The sequence below is a fragment of the Oreochromis aureus genome, linkage group 6 (genome assembly GCF_013358895.1).
Source record: "Oreochromis aureus strain Israel breed Guangdong linkage group 6, ZZ_aureus, whole genome shotgun sequence".
Taxonomy (NCBI): Eukaryota; Metazoa; Chordata; class Actinopteri; order Cichliformes; family Cichlidae; genus Oreochromis; species Oreochromis aureus.
In genome coordinates this window covers 10,714,582-10,740,711 of record NC_052947.1, presented here as the reverse complement: position 1 = coordinate 10,740,711, position 26,130 = coordinate 10,714,582, and the positions used below count along the sequence as shown (strand labels likewise).

The window sequence follows — 26,130 nt, the reverse complement described above, 5'->3', positions numbered from 1 at the left end:
GCTTAAAACTGTGAGAAAAAGAGAAAGTAAAAAGCAAGAACTGTTACTTTCCATATCGTAATGACATATTAATGTGTTAATGTTGACAGCCCCCTAACATATATATATATATATGCCCCGTGTGTGGAGCTGCACAGCGACAACATGTTAGCGCAGTTGACCCATTAACGTGTTATATGTACAGAGACATTTCAGAGATTTACAGTCATTTTGCGTGTCCAAACTTTTGACTGGTATATATGGTGTTTCATGCACTCTGTATACACATTTGCCTTTATCTGTCTGTCCATTTTCTAATTAGCATCTCTCTTTTAAGCAGGACACTTCTGAATTTCACCTCCTTTATTTTACCCGAACAGCATCTGGAGTACTTAGAAGATCAAACAATCAAACATTCTGACTAAAAGCTGAAATTTAAAGCAGTTGTGTTCTGAAGCCAGATGTTTGTTTTGGATCTTGGATCTTTGTTCTCCATCTCTCTGGGAGGATATATTTTGTTCAATTTAAGACTGCAAAACATTTCAGGTGTAGCCAAATTGTGCAAAGTCACAAAAAGATTAGATAAAACAGGATAAGATCTGTTAGTTGAAGGGACTTTCACTAATTCTATCTTGATGAGCTACACGTCATTACAGTACAAGTTAATCATTTGCATTATCATTGTGCAACTGCCCTGACTTGTTGGTATAGAGATCAATGTTACAGAAATTGTGTAAATCTGCATAGATGCTTGTTAATCAAATGTTCTGTTAAAGGTGTTCAGGGACAAACAAACAGCATCTGTGCCTTGAAAGGTTCATCAGTAAATCTGTCCTGCTCACATCAACATCCAACTTCAAGCATGAACTGGTACAGTGTATACAGGGGGGGCTTGAAGATTGAGACCTCTGCAGATGGAAAGTACAGCATGTCAGCAGAGAGTAACTTGACTCTGACAGTCAACAATCTAGCAGAGAATGATGCAAACATTTACTGCTGCAGAGAACCTGCTGACAAAACAGACTGTGGCCAAAGGGGAATTTCTCTCAGTGTTGCAGGTACAGTGGTTTTATCAAATGCATGAAGAACTCATTTTATGAATAATCAATGTATTGATATTATTTCTATTTATAATCCTCTCAGAGCTGCAGGTAAAGGTGATTCCTGCCACACAGGGACAGACAGTAACACTGATGTGCAGCAGCAGCTGTCCTCTGACTGAAAAGCCTGCAGCCTACATCTGGTACAAGAACAGAGAGTTTCTCTATGAGGACTGGTCTCCCTGGTACCAAGAGCTGCTCAGCAGTGAGGAAGCAGTCACATACTCCTGTGCTGTCAAAGGCTACGAGGATCTCAGAGCCCCTGAAGTCTCTGTGGGTGAGTCACGATGTTCAGTGTGTTACAAAATAAACTACTATAAATAAACTAAGTCAAATAATTCTCAGTAAACATACTCAATACTCTAATATTTTTTTCATCCAGATTCCATCACATCAAAATGCTTCAATGTGACTTTCACTAAAAGCGAAATGTGTCCTTATCAGCAGGGATCAGAACATGAGCTTTGTTCCATCACATTTCCCAGAGGTGAACACACAAACACATCTTCTTACTGATCTCTGAAATACACTGTTTCTACATTCACTTTTTTAACGACTCAGCTGTAAAAAGGCTGAAAGGTTAAAAGATGTTATTGGCAGTTTTCATGGACACCGAGATTTGTAACTGCGAGAATGAGGCAACGTAGGATTTCCAAATTGCTACAAAAGGCACATGTACTAAAAATCTTTGATGATTTTGAATCTCAGTGACACTGACCTCAAGGTCGAGGTCAAAGTTCTAGTTTTCTGAAAATTTTGTGATTGCAATACTTCAGGAATGAATTCAACTAGGATTTTCACATTAACAGCATAGGTACATCTACTAAGAAGCTGAGGAGTAGCACTGGCAGCCATCAGTATTTTTAAAAAATGAAACAATTTTTTGAACAAACGTGAATTACATTATGCTTTGGGTGAAAAAAGTAGAATGCCAAGATTATTATGGAAGTGTGTGGATGCAGTCAATGAAAATGTGTTAAAGTGAAAACTTCCCTGACGAGGAAAAGACAGAATGAGTACACAGATCACTCTCGTATAAGGAAAAGAGAAGTGAGTTCAAGTGCCGTTGTTCTTTGGACTCACCTCTACAAATCTGCTCCCATACACAAAACCACGTAACTGACATACATACACATATAAAATATGCATATTAATAACATAGTGACTGACGAAACTGTATTTATCATCTCCTCAGTGGTACATGTTGTAAGGACACCTGGGAACACACTGACCTGTAGCACCTCATGTCCTCTGATCGAACCTCAAACTGTCTATGTGTGGTATGAAAATGGAAAACTTTATAGGGAAAATATAACGAGCATTTCAACTCCAAGTTCTTTGAAAAACAACTTTTACTGTGTAATTAAAGGTCACGAGCATCTTCAATCTGATGAAGTCTGTGAGTATCAAAGAAAACTGTTAATTCTGTTAATTAATAAAAAGCTGTTATCTCAACATGCAGACACCACAGTCAACTTTAAATCTTCCATCTATATTTCAGGTGTTCAGGATAAAAACTGCTGGACAGTGAATTATGTCAGCAGGAGAATCTGTGCTCTGGAAGGATCTTCAGTCAACATCACAAGTGAATACTCACATCCTGATAACAGGAAGCCAGAGTTTAAATTATGGATTAAAAAATGGAGAACAGGTGATAAGGAACGGATTGAGCCTTCAGGTCGTGTGGAGTATCACGACAACGTGAAGAACCAACACATCCTGACCATCAAAAACCTGACGAAGAATGACTCAGGAGAATATACATTCATCCTGAAACAACATGATAAAGAACTGAAACTGCCTGGAGTCTTTTTGATTGTCACAGGTAAAGTCTCCTAACAACGATTAAGATGTTTTATTCATGTAAGAGCCTCAGTGTTTTACACTAAAAAGCCTAATGTCAACCTGAGCAAACAAAACTGAATGTAAAAGTGTTATCAGCAAAATTTCACTGATCATCACATTTTAGCTGGTCTAAGAATAAGTGCTGCTTGTTAAACTGTTGACTGTCCTTTGCTTTCCACACCAATTGACCTGTATGACATTACCAATCACAATGCTATCCTATATTTTAAAAAAAAGGTAATTGGGAAATTTTTACGAGATTTATAGTTTTTAATTATTTAACAATGTTCCTCTTTCAGAGCTGAGAGTGAAGATGAGTCCTTCTGCAGTGGTGACAGAGGGTCAGAGAGTCACACTGACCTGCAGTACCAGCTGTCCTCTGACTGACAACACAAACTACATTTGGTACTTGAACAGTCAACCTCTGAACATGACAGAGACACACAACAAACATCTGATCCTAGACGCAGTCAGCAGGGAGAATATAAGAAATTATTCCTGTGGTGTTAAAACCAACAAGGATAACACCACAGCTCAATGGCTACCAGCAGCTGCAGGTGGTTTTGCAGCTCTCCTGTGAATAATAATAATACTTCTCACTGTGTTCTGCTGCCAGAGGTGAGCATCACTGTGTTCTCTTTTAGATCAATCATGTTCAAACTCTGATTTGAAATCTGTTATTCAGTCGTATCCTTTCATGTTTGACACTCAGTAAAAAGAAGGCTTCCAGTCATTCTCCAAAGAGTGAAATATCAGACAACAAACAGCAGGTACACCATACAATGCATCCACAATCCTGTTTTTCTTTTACTTGATCATTTATCCTTTTTGTGGATAGATTTTTTTTGTCTTGTTTATCTCACCAACGTCTTAACCTTCCATATGGTATGAAATGTGTACCTTATGGGAGGTTATGTTTTTTGGTCTCCTCAGGTCAACCATAATCACATATATGAAAACTTCTCAGCTCACTGCAGCAGAATGCCTGTCAATACCAGTGTTGGGACTAACGCGTTATTAAGTAACGCGTTACAGTAACTACGTTATTATTGTGGTAACGAGCACGGTAACTAGTTATTATGCCAAAACCAGGAACGCGTTACTCGTTACTGGGATTTAGATAGGCTCGTTACTCGTTACTTCGTGTGGTGGATATCGCAGAGCTTCCACAGATTCAATAACATTAGCAAGTGGTGGAGGCCAGCAGGTGGATGAAGGAAAAGGGAGGCAAGAGGAGAGACCCGAAGCGGCCGCCGGTCCGCGTGTCAGGTGAACTGAACTTCAGGTAAGAAGTTATGACCTGCAGTCTATCGGAGTCAGATATAAACCAAGTTTAGGTGGAGTTTATTTTCGGTATGATGACTTTTTCGTACTGCGTGCTAGCTAGCATGACGGAGTTTCTATACAGCTGGGTGGGTGCTATGTTACTGATGTTGAACTTTATTTTGTTCATACGGTTAATTATTAGAGTTGCCAACCGTCCCGTAAAAAACAGAATCGTCTGGTATTCAGAGAAAATATTACGCGTTTCGTACTGAGGTGAAAAGGAACACAGTTTGTCCCGGACTTCAGCTACAATGAAAAAGACACAAAGCTGAAGCTGCACAGCTGCCTCTTCTTCTCTCATTCTCTCCTCTCCTGTTTCTACTTCAATCACGAAACTGATCAATGATCAGCTGATCGACTTTTCTCTCTTGTTTATCGCCCACTTTGCGCCAGAAAGAGGAAACCAGCGGATGTCGCGTTAAACAACAGCAGCACGTTCAAGCTTGATCAGCTGTTGTTAGAATTTATTTAATATTAATTGCTAGTATCAGCTGATGTTTGCTGGAGCCACAGCTGTAAAGCTGCTGGTCATGATATCGGTTTGGTTATCTGGTGAGAGGAAACATGCAGATGAAACCAGGAGATGTTCTTACTGAATCATCAGAGCTGAACAGGTGATGGAGAAACATGTTTACCTTTTAGGTGACATGAATGAGTTGAAGGAAGTTATGAGCTGTTTCTGAGAGACAAATAACACCAGGATCCTTTTCTAAGTAGCTGACAGCTGGTAACTGTGCAGGGGCGGGTCTAGCAAAGTGATGCCAGGGGCCAGGTAGGGCATTAACAGGGAAAGGGGGGCACAAGGAAATACTTTTCTTTATTATTCTCATTTAAAATGTCTCGCTTTAAAAAAAAATAATTATCTGAGTCTTACAACAAACAATTGATAGATTGATACATATATACCATCAGAACAGTGTACATCACTGTCACAACAGTGTTTATTTTCATTCAAAGGCTTTATGATTTTTCCTATAATGGTGGGCGGTCTCTAGTCAAAATGCCGGGACTATTTTTTTGTCCCAGTCCAGCTCTGTATGCAGCTCATCTGCAGTCTGGTGTTACCTACATCTTCCTATTCAGAAGGCAGAATTTCCAAGTTCTGAGTACAATCAAAAGCACCACGACTGCAGTTTTTGTGTTGGATGTAAAAAGCAGGCTAGAATCATGGCGGCGGTCAACGACGGTCCAGGCGTGGGATTTCTCTCGTGGAAATGTGCACATTATTTTTTCCTTTCTATTGGTAGGTGGCACAGTGCACTTGTGGCAAGTAAGCAAGATAGAAGACTGGCAATCTTGCTGGGTATCCAGTTACGGAAGCAACACATTAACAAGAGAATTCTGAGTAAAACCAAAGTTACTTTCCCTAGTAACTAGTTACTTTGAAAGTAACGAGTAACTTGAAGTAACTGAGTTACTTTTTTAGAGAAGTAACTAGTAATGTAACTAAGTTACTAATTTAAAGTAACTTACCCAACACTGGTCAATACACACCAACAAGCTCATCTCTATTCCAATGAAGGTGAACTTGACTCAAATCAAGGTGACCTCTACTCCAGTGAAGGCGAAGTCTATCCCAATCAAGCTGAACTCTATTCCAATACAGCTGTACTCTATACTCTAACATCCAATATTGAGTCACTGCCTTTTAAATAGAAAAAATCTCAAAAAAGCACCACAGCTGTTGTGTACAGAGTGTGAAACAATCACACTCTAAAATGGCACATAGAATACAGTAGAAATGAGTAAAAAGTAGAAATGCTTGTGGTTTTCAATTTAAAGATGTTTGATGATGAAATGCATGTGTTGCGTGCAAAGTATAAGACAATGTAAAAATGTTATTGCTAACTTTGTATAACATGCAAACTTGTGAGCTTTGTGTTGTTGCTTTCTGCGTGGTTTAGAGCTTTCAAACTGAACAGTTAAAACTTTAAGTCATCATTTCTTTTTTTTCCTGAACCATAAATGAACCACTAACGGCTTAACATAAATCAATAACCTTCATGAGTATTAATAAATATTAAAAAAAGCTAAAGCGCTGTAGTAGTTTAATTCTTTCAGCTACAACTAGTGTGAAGATTTATCTGAATAATCATTTGTCTCTTATTTCTTCAGCTTTTTCTGTAAGATTCGTGAATGTTTGATGTTTGAATAAACCATTTTTCCTTCTATTATTATCTCTTAAAGAAACTATTTGTTATCAGAATGTTCAAAAAAATCACACAGGTGACAGTGTTGATACAGCCCATGACTTAGGATGTAATTATTATGTAAAAATACTTACTGGTAGGTGCGATGGTATAAATGAGTAATAATCCAAGATCTCTTAGGAGAGAAGAAACGTGTCCTGAAATACTGAGTAATTCTGAAAAAAAGTTTAGAGAACAGGATTACACATAAATTTTATATTTAAGTTGATAACTTTGGGTCATTTTTAGGAGAAATGTTTTTCACGACTTTCATTGGAAATACACATTTATTTTTACAGAAAAATTCCAAGGTTATATAAGCAATGACGTTAATTCTAATATTAATTAATTATATGTTATTAACCTAAACATTTGGAATTTTTGACATATGAACATCCACCATTATAACCGCACACAAATGGCAGAAAACAAGTGCAAATACGTGTAAAACCGGGTCTGTTTTAAGGTGAGTTTCCTGCAACCAATGATTCCATCTATCCATTCTCTTCTGCTTATCCTTGTCAGGGTTGTGGGGGTGCTGGAGCCTATCCCAGCCGCCACAGGGTAAGAGGCTTGGTACACCCTGGACAGGGTCTGTCCAGTCTGTCACAGGGCTAACACATAGAGACAGACAACCATTCACACTCAAGTGCACAATTTAGAATTACCAACCCCACTAACTGCATGTCTTTGGAAAGTGGGAGGAACAAGAACCCATGCAAACATGGAAAGAACATGCCAACTCCACAGAAAGACTCCGGCCAGGTGGTGGAATTGAACTCCGGACTTTCTTGCTGTGAGGCAACAGTGCTAACCACTGTGAAAACCTGCCCTATAACATTTCATGTTATCTTCTGCTGTGCAGACTTGATAACAGGTAGGCAGACCACAGTAGAAAATGTTACCAATAACAGCAGGATAACTCAGCAAACATGATTAAATCCCTCAGCATTACTGTATCACGAGATATGATAATAGGGCCCTCTAGTGGACGTGTCTCAAACTGCAAAACAAATGAACAAACGAAAAAAACCAGGAGAGGAGCCCCCCAGAATTGTCTGGTTTCATATTTTATATTTCATATCATTTTATTTTTTGTCTATCAATCAATATGTCACAGCAGGTGAGATAGCAAAAAACAAGAGTGAATTTCAAACACAATTTTTTTAAAGAGTAACAAACTTTGTGAACAAAGTTTTTGTATGTTTTTTACATCTACTTTTAGTTCTTAGCTAAGTTTTAGTTAACTATAATAACCTTTTAATAATAACCACATCAGAATCTGCTTCAGCTCCAAGTGTTGCCTTGGAGTTGAGGTTGCCAACATCTACCTGATAAATTGTGGATGCCCATGTGGACCAGCCAGCGAGCAGTGTGAAGGTTATGTTTTTCGACTTTTCCAGTTCATACCATCAGGCCAACCTTCCTGGGTGATAAGCTGACGCATGTGGATGTCTCTCTTGTGTCCTGGATTGTGGATTACCTGACAGGAAGGCCACAATATCTGCGTCTTCAACACTTTGTGTCTGCCAAAGTGATCAGCAACACACTCATGTCAGAAAATAAACTGGGTTAAAAGCACCACTGCATTCTGCAGGAAGGACCTGAGTCGTATTTATTTTCTGAAGCAGCTGAGATCTTTTAACATGTATCGGACAATGCTCAGGATTTTCTATCAGTCTGTTGTGGTGAGTGCCATCCTCTTTGCTGCTGCATGCTGGGACAGCAGGTTGAGGGTCACAGATGCCAACAGATTATTGATAGAAAGGTAAAAAAGATGGATGAGATAATGAAGCTGTTTTCTAATGAAAGTTTCTGTTAAAGGTGTTATTATTTGGAACTTTGTCCATGTTTATTATGAGCATTAATGCTATAACTGTCACGATCCTGGGTTTTGTACCCACCGTTTTCTGTTTGGGACTTTTCTGTGTGATATTTCCCATTTGACTGATTTTAGTTTAAATATTACCTTTACATTGGTTAGGTTTTCATTCTGGTTTTGTATTCATCGTTTTCTTTGTTATTCTCATGTTTTTCTGGCCCTCCTGTGTTGTCTATGCCTCATCTACGTTTCTGTGTCCATGTTTAGTGAGTTTGTCTTTGTGTTTACTTTGGCCTGTCAAAATCAGGTGTTAGTATCAGTCTAAGTGTTGGTTCCCTGTTTTGTTTTGATAGTCTTTTGTCCTGTGTGTGTTGTGTTCAGTTGTTCTTTGCTTCTTTTCATTAATTGATTCTGTTCAGTTGCACCTTGTTTTCCTCAGCAGTGTCTCTTTCCCCCACAGCCTCATGTCTTTTCAAGTCAATTTATGTTCCCTCTGTTCAAGTTTTCAGTTTAGGTTTTTGTTCCTGAGCTCTGGCAGTAAAGCTGTTTGAGTTTAGTTAAGCCTGTCTGCCAAGTCCTGCATTTTGGGTTCTCTCGCTGCTTGGCACACACCCTCACTTGATAGTAACAGTAAAAATATGACAGTAAAACCAAAAGTATTAAAATTCTTAGTGATCAACAATCATTAAAGTCAATTGTCCCTGAGTGTAAAATATAGAAAGATTAGTGAAAACTTGCCACAAAACATAAATAAGTAATGACATTTATAGTCCTCACTTGTTGAGGGTTAAGCAGAGAACAATAGAAAATGTTACCAACGTGTGCAGAATGGCTCAGAACAGATGATCAGATCCCTCAGCATCATTGATCGTTGCATTAAACATGGAGTTGCTGACCCAATGAGCATTAAGTATGGTCCCTTCTGGTCTCAAATTACTGAACAACAGAACAAAAGAGGAGGGTGCTAAGGAATCTGAAATTATGCTTATTTTTCAGCATTCAAACAATAAATCACAGAATTTGAGGCAGGAAACAACAAGAGTGAATGTTGAACACAATTTTTATTTAAAATTTACAGTGTTTATCTCTGTGGTTGAAGACCTGTTCTCACTTCTGAGTGTTGCTCAAATGTGATAAAAGCTGCCACTTTTAGGCCACACCCAGCACCCATCTGTAACCAGTGGCAAAAAAAAGTCTGCATCTCCACAGCAGTTCATGTTGCACAGTGAGCTTGAATCTGCGGTTTCTTGATCACCACAGAGGTTTGTATTCATCACAAAGCATAAACCATCATAATGAGATATGGACAAAAGCTTTAACACATACACAGCTTTCTTCTCAACAGCCTCAAGCACCTGAGGCTTATTGCACATTTATTTAAAATACAAGTGCACGCAGCAGAGTCCACAAAAGATTGAAAGGAAAAGGAAGGAAGTTTGGTATTAGCTTCAGAGCTGCACAAGATGTGAAACCACTGAATATGAAACAACAGTCAATCTTTCCCCCCCTAACCTTTCACTCTGAAGAAGAGAACAGCTTAGGCTGACCGATGACTTACTTTTTTTTTATTCAAGCTTTCACTGTCAATGTTAAACGTTAAAGTCTGGACTACAACAATCATGCCGTTCAGGAATGCTTGTCGTCTCTTTGTGGGTGTCATCATTTACATCTCAGGTATCAGTGATTATTTATTAGTCCCTATTTAAGAATAAAAGTAACCTTAGCTAATCCTACTACATGATTTATAGATGACAACTTTGAGTTCAGATTAGATCCTAATGTAAACTACAGTATATCTCTCTCTTTTTGACAGAAAGGTTTCTTTCTAATGTAAGTTTGTGTTAAAGGTGTTAATGGAGGAGAAACCAGGATCTGTGCTCTCAAAGGTTCATCGGTGGATCTGCACTGCTCACATCAACATCTGACTTCAAGCACCAAATGGTTCACTATCCAATGGAAGGGAAATTATGTTCAGAGTGAGCTCTCTGTGGATGGACAACGTGTAACGTACAACATGTCTGAAGAGAAAAACCAAACTTTAACCATCAGTGATCTAAGAGAGAGTGATGCAAACTCTTACTGCTGTATGAAGACTACAGACAGTCCACAACTCTGTTGGCTCAACAGAATTAGTCTTCAAGTAGTTGCAGGTACAGTGACTTTTACTCATCTATTACTTTCCAATTGACATCATTGTATAAGTTGTTATCCACCATCCTCACAGGGCTGCAGGTAAAGGTGATTCCTGCCACAGAGGGACAGACAGTAACATTGATGTGCAGCAGCAGCTGTCCTCTGACTGAAAAGCCTGCAGCCTACATCTGGTACAAGAACAGAGAGTTTCTCTATGAGGACTGGTCTCCCTGGTACCAAGAGCTGCTCAGCAGTGAGGAAGCAGTCACATACTCCTGTGCTGTCAAAGGCTACGAGGATCTCAGAGCCCCTGAAGTCTCTGTGGGTGAGTCATGATGTTCATTGTGCTACAAAACGTTAAGCAAACCCCTGTAAAAATAGTCTCAGTACAAATATTTAACCATGTGTCTTTTTGTCCAGATTCAATAACAAAGACATGTTTCAGAGTGACTTGTGCTTATGGAAACCTTTCTTCCCACAATCAGACATTAGTGGATGAGCCGTGCTCCATCACATATCCCAGAGGTGAAATTTCCATACCCAAACCGTACAAACACATCTTCACTTAACCCCTATTTTGTCATATTGTGTCAAACCAACACTTATACGTATTTAATACGCTGTATCAAATATAGTGTCAAGAAATTTATTTATCCTTTTTCAACAGAGGTTCATGTTCAAAGAACTTCTTCCGTCTCGGGGTTTGTCACACTGACCTGTATCACCAGCTGTAACCTGACTAACCATCAAACTGGCTACGTGTGGTATCACAACAAACAAAACTATTATGAGAATCAAGATTATTCAGTTGATAACTCTTCAAGAGACACATTCTCTTGTACAGTTAAAGGTCACAAACATCTTCAATCCAAGGAAGTTTGTAAGTGTTAAAAATCTAATAATGAACTCAAGTGCTGAAATACAGACCAATCAAACAACTTTAAATCTTCCATCTATATTTCAGGTGTTCAGGATAAAAACTGCTGGAGAGTGAATTATGTCAGCAGGAGAATCTGTGCTCTGGAAGGATCTTCACTGAACATCACACGTGAATACTCACATCCTGATAACATGAAGCCAGAGTTTAAATGTTGGAGTAAAAAATGCAGAAAAGATAAAGTGGAAGTTGAAGAGCTGATTGAGGCTGCAGGTCGTGTGGAGTATCAGGACAGCATGAAGAACCAACACATCCTGACCATCAACAACCTGAAGAAGAATGACTCAGGAGGATACACATTCAGATTCCAGAAAGATCATGAAGGATGGACACAGTCTGATCTGCCTGGAGTCTTTTGATTGTCACAGGTAAATCTAAACTCCTCACTCAGCAGACTTTACTCATTAATATCTGAACAGGAGCAGAGGTGGAAGAAATATTCTTATCATTAATTACAGAATACCTATTTAACAATTCTAATGACAGATTTTTTTCCCCTCTTTTATTCTCACTGACACTTCTGCATGGAATATCTTATACACAACAGACAGACTGTAGGTTAATTTTAACAAAAACTTCAGACTCACAGTAAAACACGCCTGTGTTACTAGATACAAAATCCAAAGCAGTATAAATTACAGAAAAGTTTCTTTATGGTTCAGAGGTTGCTCAACAGAGGCTGGTTTTAAGATGTGTGTGAAATCGAGTGTTACAATTGGTCAGAATTGGCCAATAAAATGTGATAAATGTTAACTTTCTATAAGGAAAACACATTTAGTCTTTTAATTTGAATATTTTAAATTCTTGACAATAAAAGCGAATGCTATGCCAGCTTCTAGCTTTAAAGGTGTAGAACAAACCTGATGACAAACTCCTACATAATTAAAACATCAACCAAACACATCCAGAGTTTGAGGGCTGTGAGTAAAAAACGAAGGCAGTTGAGGCAAAAACAGCAGGAAACTTGTGATTACTACAGTAAACACAACAGTTTTTTCTCTACATATTTTACTTTCTAAATTGAGTTATTGTGAGCAACAGGAATGTTAACAGAGGGATAACTTTGTTGAAGCACACTGTTTATTACAATCACAGCCCGCTGTCTTTAACAGTCTCACTATTTTTTTGCCTTGTTTGTGTGGGGATTTATCCAAAACATGTGTTGATCACCGTCATTCACAGTCTGGTTTAATAAGTAGTTTGGTTTGGAATTGTGCTTGTCTGCATCTGTTAGGTGTAGGCTGTGTGCAGGCAGGAATGGTGGACCCATAGTGCAGGCGCTCGGAGGCAAAAAGGTGAACTCAAAACAGCTTTAATGCTGAACTCAAAAAGGTAACAAAACTAAGACTTCAAACATAAACTCAGGCAAGCAGACAAAACACACAGCATAATAAACGGTAGATCGCAACAAGGACTGATGAAAACACAGGGCTTAAATACATAGAGGGAGCAATCAGGGAATGGGCAACAGGAGGGAAACACAGCTGGGGCAAATCAGGACTAACGAGACAAGGAAAGCAAAACCAGATACACTAACATGAAACACGGACTTTCAAAGTAAAACAGGAAACATAACACAGAGACGCGAACTTAACAAGGGGATACAGCCGACAGGGGAGACAGAGAAACTATAGAACACAGAGACAAACCATAAGACATGACTAACAAAAACCCAAAGACTAGAAATTATAAATAATATAATAAACCCCAAAACCCTGGGTCAACGACCCAGGCATCCTAACAGCATCATTGTTTCACAGAACAGCATTATCAAGATGTGGCGATTATCAAATTGGCCAACAGATATCAATGTGCGGTCTCAATTTGTTTCAAAGCCAAATTCTTCCATTGGTTCATTGTTTCACAAAGCCTTGCTTTGCCCATCACTACTGATTGAACCAAATTAGAAGCAGAGCAGAGATTGAGGAAACTAACTGAAACACAGACACTGACTGACAGGAGCACACGCAAGATGAGGAGGCGATGACATGACAAAGACCAGAGGGAGATTGAGGACTTAAATATACACATGAGATAATTAGGATGATACACAACTGGGAAAAACAAGGTACAGGTGAAATAAGTCAGACAAGGAAAGTACAACTGAACACAACACAGGACAAGAGACTATGAAAATAAAACAGGAGACTAACACTGACTGAAACACCAACCAGACAGGCCAAAGTAAACAACGTTAAAACTGACTAAACATGGGAAACATAACAGAAACAGACTAGGCAAAGGGAACATAGGAGGACAGGACAAACTTGAGAATATCTAACAAAGAAATCTTGAATACAACACAAGAATGACAACCTAACATAAGCAAAGGTAATTGTAGACACTAAAGCTGGTGCACCAGAATGTCTTACTAACGAGTTTCTTTTAAATACAAGGGGAGATCGAGCGAGTCAGAAACCCAGGAAACAGATGCTGAAGGTCTGATGAGAAACAGTTTATTCCCAGGCCAGAAAGCAACAATGACAAACAATTCTAACAAAAATCTTGTCAAGATACTAAAACCCCAGGAATAAACAACAAACCCAATATCAAAAAAACCTATAAAACACAATGTTCCATGTCACTACCGATCCGTGCGGAAACCAGATCCATAACACGCATGTGCAAAAGGTCTATTTCCGCTTGAAGCATTTTTTTCGATGGTTACGGGTCAGAGTATCTGTTAAGATGTTAATAATAATAATAAGTATGTCTTAAAATGTTTGCAATAATGAAACATTTCAATATAATGTAGACAAAACGAAAAAATAAGAAGATAGTTATGGATCAGGATCCCCGATCCTTACTGTGCATGTGCAAAGTCGGACCGTACTAATCGGGTCTACCTGATCCGCATATGCAGATGTTCTCTTCTTCTTCTGTTTCTTTTAATGGCAGTTTACTCCCAGTGTACGAGAATACCGCCACTTGCTGACCGAGTGAATGAACCCTATGTAAACTGAACTTCCGTCAGTACAAATCGTGTTTGTGTATGTGTGCTAAATTTGATTTAGTGACAGTCGATTTGATTTATTGATAGTCACATCAGGATCCCCTTCAATTTGCTTACCAGCCCTGTCTCGGAACTGAAGACACCATCATCTATCTGCTCAATCAACCAGCGATGCATGTGGATGCTTCACTGGTGTCCTGGATTGTTGATTACCTGACAGGAAGACCACAATATGTGCATTAATTTGTTTGTATACGGAGGTATTCATTGTTTAAATGTCCCGGGCAGTTGAAAAGGAGGCAGAGCTGTTGAGAAAGGCTAGGAGCTAACTGGGCGCTAACCCTGTCATTCAAATATATTAACTGTCGCAATGTTGGCAAAAGAGGAAGTGACGTGCAATAAGATGGCCACGCCCAGACGCCTTCCTGACCACTCCGCTCCGACTATGCACCTTTTAAGTTTTTTACTTATTTTTTGCTCTGGTTTACATTCCAAAATCCTCTAGTTTTATAGTCTATGACAGCAGATCACTTGTAAACATGGGTGACAAGGTTGCACATTTAATCTTGGACACTTTTAAACCCGACCCATCCTGGCCGCCAGAGATTCTACGCGGTGCGGAGAACAACAAAGGACGGGCCACTCATCCGAGGTGTGGAACAAAGAAGCGCCGGGGGAAACGCACTGGCGTTCGGAACAGACTGAGACAGCAGGCGCATCGCGCACCACTGCCCAGCATTCTACTGGGCACTGGAGAACAAGCTCGATGACCTAAGAGCAAGAGTCGCCTTCCAACGTCACATGAGGGACTCCAACATTCTGTGCTTCATGGAGACATGGCTGACCCCCACCGTGCCAGACCAGGCCATAACTCAGTCGGATTAATTCTTTGTGCTCCGCGTGGACAGAACGGGAGAGTCAAACAAAACCAAAGGTGGAGGAGTGTGTTTCATGGTAAACAGAAAGTGGTGTGATGCCAGGAGCATTTCTAGTCTTTCCAGCGGCTGCTCGCCACATCTGGAATTCCTGAGCATTAAGTGCCGCCCTTTCTATTTGCCCCGTGAGTTCACCTCGGTCATCGCCACGGTGGTCTACATCCCACCCCAAGCGGACACAGGTATGCCTTTGTCCGAACTACATGATGTGCTGAGTTCGCTTCAAAACAAGGACCTGGGCGCAGCCCTCATTGTAGCAGGAGACTTTAATAAAGCGAACCTCGGACAAGTCATGCCGAATTTCTACCAGCATGTCTCGTGTCCTACGAGGGGGGATCGAATTTTGGACCACTGCTACACGCCATACAAGCAGGGCTACAAAGCTGTCTCACACCCAGCTTTTGGAAAGTCTGACCACAACGCCATCTTCCTCATTCCCCAGTATAAACAAAACATATGAAGGGAAGCAGTAACCACGAGGGAGGTGAAACGTTGGTCTGCCCAATCAGAAGCGGCGCTACAGGACGCACTCAACGACGTAGACTGGGACATGTTCAGAGCATGCGCAGTCGACATCAACGAGTTTACGGAAGCAGTATGCTTCGTGAATATGCTAGCGGAGTCGATTATCCCCACTGCAAGAGTCACCACATTCCCGAACCAGAAACCGTGGGTGGACAGATCGATCTGTGCTGCAGTGAACGCCACGACCCCCACTTACAACGCGGGTCTCGCCACTGGCGATATGAGCGCCTACAAAGCGGCCTCATACGGCGTGCGGTGCGCGGTGAGAGATGCCAAACGCCGGTACCGGGAGCACGTGGAGTCTTGCTTCTACCAGGGCAACACATGGACTATGTGGCACGGACTACGCACCATTACGGACTACAAAGCCAGGGACACTGCGCCGATCAACACCCACTCTGCATTCAGCAACGAGCTGAACTAGTTCTATGCCCGTTTCGAGGTTAGCCAGGCGGCTATTGCTAACTACCGCCTGACTACCAAGGACAGTGACGTCATCAGCAAGAGACCGGTGATCAGCATCGCGGAGCACGACGTCCGAGCGGCACTGAGGAGAGTGAACACAAGTAAAGCGGCGGAGCCAGATGGCATCATCAGCCATCTGCTGCGCTGCTGTGCTGACCAGCTAGCAGGTGTGTTCACTTCCATCTTCAACGAGTCCCTGGCGAAGTCTGTGGTTCCCACATGCTTCAAAAGATCCACCATCATCCCTGTGCCCAAGAACAGCAAACCCTCATCCCTGAACGATTACTGGCCAGTTGCACTGACCTCGGTAGTAATGAAGGTGTTCGAGAGGCTGCTGAAAACATCATCTCCTCCTCCATCCCAGACACCACAGATCCGCTCCAGTTCGCCTACCGACCCAACAGATCCACAGAGGACGCCATCGCCCACGTCCTGCACACCACCCTCAGCCATGTGGACAAGAAACAGGGTAACTAAGTGAGAATGCTGTTTGTTAATCACAGTTCAGCGTTTAACACAATAGTGCCCAGCAGACTGTTCGCAAAGCAGAGGGATCTGGGACTCAACAGCCGTCTGTGTGCATGGGTGTTGGACTTCCTCACTGGCAGAACTCAGGTGATGAGGGTGGGTAGATGCGTCTCGAACAGCATCACCATCAACACAGGAGCACCACAGGGATGTCTCCTCTCGCCACTGGTCTACTCCCCCTACACTTCAGACTGTGTGGCCACCCACAGCTCCAATACCATTGTGAAGTTTGCTGATGACACAGTGGTGTTGGGCACCATCTCCAACAACGATGAGGCGGCCTACATGGATGAAGTGAAGAATCTGGCATCATGGTGCCAGGACAACCATCTCCAGCTGAACGTTGGCAAGACCAAGGAGCTGGTGGTGGAGTTCAGAAGGAGTCAGCACAGAGACTACGAGCCCATTATCATCGATGGAGTTCCAGTGGAGAGGCGCAGTCCTTCAAGTATCTCCGTGTCCACATCTCCTCAGACCTGACATGGTCTGCCCACATTTAGGTCCAGACCAAAAAGGCTAGGCAGCGCCTGTACCACCTACGACAACTGAGGAAGTTCAGGGTCTCTCCAGAGATCCTCAGGATTTTCTATACAGGCGCTGTGGAGAGCATCCTCACACAGAACAGCACATCCTGGTTTGGGAACAGCTGTGTTAAGGACCAGAAAGCTCTTCAGAGAGTGATCCGTACAGCAGAACACCACTGCAGGACTGCTCTCCCCCCCACTTCAGGACATCTACACAGGAGATGCCGGACTAGAGCAGCGCAGATACTGAAGGACCCGTCCCATCCCGGCAACAAACTGTTCCAACTTCTGCAATCCGGTAGAAGGTTCCGCATCATCCAGGCAAGGACAGAGAGACTCAAGAGGAGCTTCTATCCTCAAGCCATCCGGGCCCTAAACCACTCCCCCCCCCCATGTTACTACTGCACATTCACCTAATGTATAGATTATATATAATGCTCTTTATAAGCCCCCCTTTTTTTTTTTTCACAAGTCGAGAGCGTGTCGGGTTACATTTCTCTGTGTGTTATACCTGTATAACTATGCATGTGACGAATAAAGAACCTTGAACGTTGAACGTAAGATTTGCGCATGCGTGGTACCGATCGGGTTTCCGGTACGGATCGGGTAGTGACATTCCATGCGCACCAAAATCCCACCCTGTCGCACAGTGCAACTGTCCTACAACCAAGGATGAATGTTTGTTAGGTGTTCACAAACAGGACAGAAATCCCTCTTTCAGAGCGGGTCCATGCCACCCTCGTCCCAGCCAGACGAACAGAAGCCTCCTATCCCTGTCTTGTCCCTCCACTGGACTCATCACATCCAAGCCAGCTCACACTCCGCACTGGAATCTGACGCCGATGCCACCATGGCTCCCCTTATGGCATCACCCTGCAAGAAAACAAAAGGGGCCAGAACCATCGTCCCAGAAGCTCGCCTGGCTTGTAGCCATGGCAACCCTCTCCCAATACGGCTGCACCCGGTGAACAACACTGGAGAAACGACTCAGAAATGCAGGCAGAGACATAACTCTGCCCTGCTGCCAATCACACGCCTTGGGACTGGGTCGCCACATCATGCTGACCGGTTCGTCTCCAGATGAGGCATCGCAGCCCCCACGATCAGGCAGCGGGTCCCTTTTTTCCACCTTCATGCGCTCCTCTTCATATCTGGGGCCTCTCTTCCTCCACTGCTTCCTTTTAATAGGTCCTTTAAACAGCTGATAGGCCACCTCTGGACACACCCATGCCTCAGCAGGTGATCGTTTGTCCCATGCACAGCCAGTCCGCAGTGGATTAAAAAAATGTCAAATAACACACAAAACATGCAACACAAACAGAATTAAGTAATGCAAATAAAATCTACACTCACAACTAAACACAAAAAAACAGAACAAAACTAATATAAAAGATAAATACAAATTTCCACTGTGTGATATAATGTTTAAACTAAAACTAGAACAAAATCAGACAGAAATTATAAAAACGGACAACTGAGTCCAACACAAAAAAAAAGGGTATAAAACCAAGGATCAAGACATAAAGACACAAAGCACAGTGCAAGTTTCAGTTATTGTGGACAAAAGTGAAGGCAGAGACCCACAAAATGAAGCAAATCGACAGTCAATGTGAAATGGACTGGTTCTTATATAGCACCTTTCTACTCTGCTGGAGAATTCAAAGCGCTCTATACAGCATGCCGCATTCACCTCATACACACAAGCATTATTATCTATACGGTGAGTGCTTTCTAACTATCATTCATACTCCGATGGATGCATTGGCGAACAAGTTGGGGTTAGTATCTTGCCCAAGAATATTTTGCATGCAAACTGGGGGAGCCAGGGATCGAACCATCAGCCTTCCGATCAGCAGCTGAACTGCTCTACCTCCTTAGCTACAGCCACCCCTTATGGGTGTTAATGTTATGATAAGCTGTTAAGTAAAGAATAACCCAAGCTGTCATGCACTGTACATGGGGCGGAGTAAAAAAAGGCAACCATTCCCTCTGAAATGTCATGGAATTAAATTACAGAACCTAAGTTACAATTGTGTAACGTTTCATATCTTGACATATTATGTTTTTCATTATAAATGTTCCTCTTTCAGAGCTGAGAGTGAAGATGAGTCCTTCTGCAGTGGTGACAGAGGGTCAGAGAGTCACACTGACCTGCAGTACCAGCTGTCCTCTGACTGACAACACAAACTACATTTGGTACTTGAACAGTCGACCTCTGACCCCGAGAGAGAACCAGAACAAACATCTGATCCTAGACGCAGTCAGCAGGGAGAATATAAGAAATTATTCCTGTGGTGTTAAAACCAACAAGGATAACACCACAGCTCAATGGCTACCAGCAGCTGCAGGAGGTTTTGCAGCTCTCCTGTTAATAATAATAATACTTCTCACTGTGTTCTGCTGCCAGAGGTGAGCATCACTGTGTTCTCTTTTAGATCAATCATGTTCAAACTCTGATTTGAAATCTGTTATTCAGTCGTATCCTTTCATGTTTGACACTTAGAAAAAAGAAGGCTTTCAGTCATTCTCCAAAGAGTGAAATATCAGATAACAAACAGCAGGTACATGGCAGGTTTATCTCACTAAAATTATACCCTCTCGTACGCAATGACATGTAATCTTATGTTATTTGGTTTCCTCAGGTCAGCCTTAATCCCATATATGGAAACAACCCAGCTCAGCACAGCAGGATGCTTGACACCATGAACCACGAAGCTCATCTCTATCCCAATGAAGTTGATCTCTATTCCAATGGTGCTAGTCTCTACTGTAACCTCTAATATTGAGTCATTGCCTACAAGAAAAGCACCACAGTTGATGAGTCCAGAGTGTTAAACAATCACAGTCTATAGTGGAAATATAAGGTAAAATACAGTAGAAATTAGTAAAAAAGTAAAAATGCATAGGGTTTTCAATTTAAAGATAGCCTACGATATTACATGTTGCAAAAAACCTGGAAAGTGCATCACAACATAAAATGCTATTGTTAACTTTGTCAGAGACGCCAGCTGTACTACTTTGTGAGCTTTGTGAATTTATAACATTATCTGGAAAGTGACTGTAAAACTGAACTTTAAAGTCATCGTGTCTGCAGGTTTCTTTTTTTCTGAATCATAAATGAACCACTAACTGCTAAACATAGAGAACGAAAGTTTCTAATGTTTCTAATGTTTCTAATAGTGGTTATGTAAAATAGACAAAATAAACAAAGTAGCTCAAGTAGCTAAATTCTTTTGCACAACTATTGTGAAGATTTATCAGAATAATCACTTGTGGATTGTTTCTTCACCTTTTGCTGTCAGAAGGTGGAGGGTTTATTAAATCTTTTTTCCTTCTATTAATGACTGTACAATAAGTACAAGTAAGATCAGACCTGCTCTCAGGTGAGTTTCCTCCAAATAACGATTATTTACATTAACTATCACTTGACTGCAGAATGTAGAAAAGTCAGTAAAAACCTGCCACATAACATAACATAATTAACTAATGACATTTACAGCTCAGTTATCTTTACAGACTTGTTCAGATTATGCTTTTTTTGATCAGAGAAACAATATCTCACAGCATGTAAGGCAGCAAACAACATGAGTGGTTATAAAATATGATTTTTATTAAAGTGTAAAGTGTTTACATCTGTGAGTGTGGTTGCAAAGTGCTAAAGTCTGGCACTTTCTAACCACACCCAGCACCCACATTCAACCAGAGGCAAAAAAAAGTAGCTTCACAGAAAACTAAAGTCTCCATCTCTACAGCTGTCCATGCTGCACGTTGAACTTGTGGAACAGTTTTATTACCTCCACAGCTCTCTGCTCAACAATGACTATTTAATGCATTCAAATACAACTACAAGGAGCAGAGTTGATACTTACAGTAAATCTAATAAAATCATCATTATTATACGGGAAGTGACTGAATGTAGTTTAATATGTTTTCATGGTACAACATAGCATGCAAGAATACTAAAGATTTAAAGAAAGAGGAAGGATGTTTGGTTTTAGTGTCCAAGCTGCACAACCAGTAAATGTGAAACATTCATGTTATCTATCTCATCCCTCAGTCTGACAAAGAGTACTTCTTAGTTTGAATGGTGAGTGACTTTGTCTCTTGTGTTTTGTGCACTTACTGTCATCTTTACACTTAAAGTTTGGACTAAAAATCATGTTATTGAGAGATGCTGGCTTTCTGTTTGTGGCTGTCATCTTTTATATCTCAGGTGTCAGTGATTATTCATGAGTCCTGAAATAAGAATAGACGTAAATGCATATACCCACCAAAAGAAAAGGACAAACGTCAACATTATATAATTTATAGAGATGAGAACTTTGAATGTTCTGCCCAACCATTTGGTAGAGCACACTTTGAGTCCCTATATGTTTCTGAAACATGCACTGAAATGAACTTAACCCTGTTTGAGCCATTTCTACCACTTTGTTTTGATATGTTATTCTCAGAAAATCCACTGGATGTCGACCTTTCTTTAGTGGAGGTGGCTGTAGCTCAGGCAGGTCATCTACTGATCGGAAGGTTGGTGGTTTGATTCCTGGCTTTCCCTAGTCTGCATGCCAAATATCCTTGGGCACGATACTAACCCAAATTGCTCTCCGATGCATCCATCGAAGTATGAATGTATGTGTGAATGTTAGTTAGAAAGCACTTAGAAAATGTGCTTGTGAGAATGGGAGTGAATGCACAGGTTGTGTAAAGCGCTTTGAGTTCTCAGAAGAGTAGAAAATATATAAGAACCAGTCCATTTACCAAGTTGGAGACCTTTTCAGTTAGCTTCCATACAGGAAGTTAGAAAAGGAACACTCAAAATTTCCTACACCACACGACGGTGTCAAGATTCTTTATTTGTCATGTGCATAATTATACAAGTACAACACGCAGCAAAATGTGACCTGATGCGCTCCTCGACTGTGCAAAAAGAGAGAGAACAGTATATACAGTGAGTGAATATATACAAAGAGGACATTATGTGCAGTAAGTGAGTTATATATAAATCATGTCCGACAGACAGGGTACACTGTGGGTGTGTACAGATGAGTCAAGTTTTGGGGCACATCTGCCACCCACTGCATCACAACACCAGTCATTCACTTAATTACAATAGACGCACACAGTAAAGGGAAAAGACACACTGCTCTGGGTCAGGGACAAGCTGCATCCAGCAACAGGTGTTCCCTCGCCTGGATGCCCCAAACAAAGCGCAGACTGGACATCCCAACATTATTGGACATACCAATAATAATAATAATAATAATAATAATAATAATAATAATAATAATAATAAGTAATATTATAAAAATGATCTGGATACAAATATTGAATCTCATTTCATTTATTTTTGTCCAGATTCCATCACACAAAGATGCTACAGTGTGACTTATGCTTATAGAATGATGTGTTCTTACAAACAGGCATCAGTGGATAAGCCGTCCTCCATCACATATCCCACAGGAAAGTTTTCACAAACAAACTGTAAAAGCATTTGTTTGTATTTGTTGAAACTTATATTTTGGTCAATCATATAAGCTGTTTCAATGTTTCATGAGTAACACGAAGTGTATTCATCTCGTATCAAAAGAGGTTCACATTCAAAGAGCTTCTTCAACAGTGTGATTTGTGATTTGCAGCACCAGCTGTAACCTGACTGACAATCAAACTGCCTACATGTGGTATCACAACAAACTAAACTATTTTGAGAATCAACTTAATCCAACTCAATACTCAAGAGAAGTTTTAAGTGTCAAAAATATATTGGTTCCATTCTTCCACTGTTTCCTGTTGATCTTAGACTAATGAAATGCATTTTAGAATTTTACTGGTTTTTGTCTTTTGCCCATAACTGAGACTGTTTGTCAAACCTAGAATCTGTGTATGTGACAGTATGTCTGTGAAGGTTCTCAGTCATCCAGGTCATCGTAGTCAAAGGAGTTTGCAAAGAAAAGCGTCTGGACTTCCTTAAGTTGCTTGAAGACGTTTCACCTCTCATCCGAGAAGCTTCTTCAGTTCTAAGGTCAAATGGCCGAGAGTCCCAGATTTAAACCCAGTGGGAGTATCCCCCCACTGGTATGTTCCCTCTAAGCCTGAGGGAAAAAAGAAGGAACACACACACGAAAAGGAAGCACTCAAAACATGTGGTTATCCTAACTGGGCGTTCATAAAGTCAGCAAAGAGGCACAGAAAAGAAGATCAGACACCAGCGAGGGAGGATAAGAAAGACAGACGCAACAACGTTGTCATCCCCTATGTAGCCGGTGTATCAGAGAAACTCAGGAGAGTTTTCTCCAAGCACGACATCCCAGTGTACTTCAGACCCAGCAACACACTCAGACAGAAACTGGTTCACCCGAAAGACAAAACTCCAAAACACAGACTTAACAACGTGGTGTATGCTGTACAGTGCAGCGAGGAATGCCCAGACCTCTACATTGGAGAGACCAAACAGCCACTTCACAAGCGCATGGCACAACATAGAAGAGCCACCTCCACAGGACAAGACTCAGCAGTCCATCTGCATCTAAAGGACAAAGGTCACTCTTTCGAGGATGCCAATGTTCACATTTTGGACAGAGAGGGCAGATGATTTGGAAGAGGAGTGAAAGAGGACATCTATGTCCACTGTGAGCGACCATCTTTGTTTTTTTTTTTTGTTTTTTTTTTGTTTTTTTTAAACCTGTCCCGTTTGGCTCTTTTGCCATCAGAATTATTGTCTAAAGGCGAAGAAAGATGCCCAACGGATTTACTTTACCAAATGGACCATCCCAGCCTTGCCGTAATGGTCCATCTGATTCACCTTTTATTGTTTATTTTATTTTCACTTGCTGAATACGGGACAGACTTGACTGGTGGAAAGAAAGGGAGAAAGAAAGAGGAAAGAAAAAAAAAAACCTGAGAAGAGGGACGGGGAAAAGGGCAAAAACAAAAACCAACAGAATAAGCAGACAAAAATACATATCGATCACCTGGATCACCTGTTGAGAAAGAAAAAAGAAAGAAAGCAGAAGAAGGCGAGAGTAATAAACAAGATCACAATGATATATGGGAATATGACAGTAAATACTAAATATTAAACATTATGGTGCAGCACGTGAGATCGACAGCGCACAGTGTGCTTTGAGGTAGGAGCCAAAAGGGGTGTAGTTTGTGTGTGTGATCACCCGTGTGTACACCTGTGAGCATGACAGCGCTTGTTTTTAAAAGGTTCCTTCATGTAATGATCTGCTAGAGGGTGTGGGGGCCACTGCCCCGACCTCCAGGGCATGAAGCAGGTATGGAGGAGATCAAAACTCCAGACATCCAGAGGCCCCCAGAACACGAGACCAAGGAAGACCAACAGAGGGGCAGCAGCCACTATCCCAGAAAGAGCTGAGGAGAGTCCCAGATGAGGGGTCACTCAGCAGCCGCGGAGCAGAAGCCAGGGGGTTGCAGTGGCGTGCCCGTGAGCTCCGCCGGCAGCCAGCTGTGCCTGAGTGACCGAGCCCCGGGCCGAGGCCGAGGGCACCCCATCCCGAAGTGGCCCGAGCGAGCCCCAGGCTCCATGCCCCAATAAGCAGCCGCCAAGGAGTGAGCGGTGGGTACCTGGGCGCCCACCCCGGACACAAAGAACCACCAATGCACCGATGTCTGAGGGCGTCTGCCACCGGCAGGGGAAGTGGTGAGGGAGATGTGCCTCAAACCTTGGAGGACCTGAGATGTCCCCAGAGAGGTGGGGTCTGATACCCAACCTGACATATAGACACAGACAAACAGGCACACACAGATACAAACATCTATTCCCACCCTCATGCTCTCAACACTCACCCAACGTGGAGACAGACATAGAGAGACACTGTACACACAATCACTCTCCCCAAGCGTACTCTAAGCCCCGGGTCTAGGTACCCCTGCCCCTGGAGGGGGAAACTGCGCCCAGACCCAGGTGGTGTTACCCTTTTCCCTGCGGTGGGGAGAAGCAGACCGCCCCGACTCCGTAGCAGCAGGGAGGCCCCACACTCCAGACCCCAGTCGGACGGCCAACTCCTCCTCCTAGCCCCCGCTCCAGCAGGCCGCAGAGAACGGGGTGTGGGAAGACTCAAACCTCCCTCCACCCGCTCATATGTAGTGTTGATGTATGTGTGTTCTAAGGTGCATTTAAAACCCAGGAGGGCATGGAGCTACCTGCCAGAGCAGCAGGTAAGCGTATAGCCCCTCCTGCTAGCCCTCAATGTCTACGTGTATTTAAAATTGAGAGGTGGGCAGCGACGCCAGGGGTGAGGTGTACACCCTGGTGGTGATTGGAATCCGTGTAGCGTGCCCACCCCCAAGATCCTATATGTATGTGTAATGAGAGTGTGAGTAATGTGAATGTCTAAGTTGTGGGATAAAATTGAGGCAGAGGCAGCCAGAGGGGACAGAGGGGATGTCTCCTCTGCACCCTGGTGACACACCCCTACCCCAAGGCCCTGCATGTGTGGGTGATTGTGGTGGAGCGGGAAGAGGGAGGCAGCTGGAGATGGGGAGGGAAGGAAGGGAGGGGCAAGTGACCCCTCCCTGGGGTCAGCTCCCCCGCTGACCCCAGTAGGCACCCCCATACTCTGCAACCCGCCAGGGAAAGGGGGGCCCAGGCCTATCCAGACCGGGGCCCAGCGCAGCAGCGCTGCCCGGCCCCACAGAGCCCGGGACAGTCCACCTGACCCCACCACAGAGCAAACTGCACCCACCCCATCATCCACTCATCTTCCAGACTACACAAGACAATAGACGCCCAGGCTGAGATCTTCCTCCACCTCTCCTGTATCTCCCCCTCCTGCAGAGAGAGTTCCTGAAGAGAGGAAGGCTCCTGCAGGATGTGACAACCTCCCCCACCAGTCGAAGAGCCCCCCAGGTG

General features: G+C 42.3%; 2 protein-coding genes across 2 annotated transcripts; both read left to right on the top strand.

The window, feature by feature from the left end:
* Positions 1–502: 502 nt before the first annotated feature.
* Positions 503–20,211, top strand: LOC120440697. The gene is made up of 8 exons (XM_039613818.1): positions 503–1,037; positions 1,123–1,356; positions 1,462–1,566; positions 2,275–2,478; positions 2,581–2,904; positions 3,224–3,542; positions 3,637–3,694; positions 19,904–20,211. Exons 1-6 carry the CDS (start codon positions 842–844, stop codon positions 3,502–3,504), a joined length of 1,344 nt encoding a protein of 447 aa, XP_039469752.1. The 5' UTR covers positions 503–841; the 3' UTR covers positions 3,505–3,542; positions 3,637–3,694; positions 19,904–20,211.
* Positions 9,805–11,690, top strand: LOC120440536. The gene is made up of 6 exons (XM_039613215.1): positions 9,805–9,935; positions 10,109–10,411; positions 10,486–10,719; positions 10,815–10,919; positions 11,062–11,232; positions 11,359–11,690. The coding sequence occupies exons 1-6, from the start codon at positions 9,848–9,850 to the stop codon at positions 11,688–11,690; spliced, it is 1,233 nt and encodes a 410-aa protein (XP_039469149.1). The 5' UTR covers positions 9,805–9,847.
* Positions 20,212–26,130: the final 5,919 nt, after the last annotated feature.

Bases quoted from the DNA above. Each gene is read 5' to 3' on its own strand.
- LOC120440697 (XM_039613818.1), top strand. From the start codon at position 842: ATGAACTGGTACAGTGTATACAGGGGGGGCTTGAAGATTGAGACCTCT. The intron at 1,038-1,122 runs GTACAGTGGTTT...TAATCCTCTCAG, and splicing joins AATTTCTCTCAGTGTTGCAG to AGCTGCAGGTAAAGGTGATT. The intron at 1,357-1,461 runs GTGAGTCACGAT...TTTTTCATCCAG, and splicing joins AGCCCCTGAAGTCTCTGTGG to ATTCCATCACATCAAAATGC.
- LOC120440536 (XM_039613215.1), top strand. From the start codon at position 9,848: ATGTTAAACGTTAAAGTCTGGACTACAACAATCATGCCGTTCAGGAAT. The intron at 9,936-10,108 runs GTATCAGTGATT...TTTGTGTTAAAG, and splicing joins TGTCATCATTTACATCTCAG to GTGTTAATGGAGGAGAAACC. The intron at 10,920-11,061 runs GTGAAATTTCCA...CTTTTTCAACAG, and splicing joins CTCCATCACATATCCCAGAG to AGGTTCATGTTCAAAGAACT.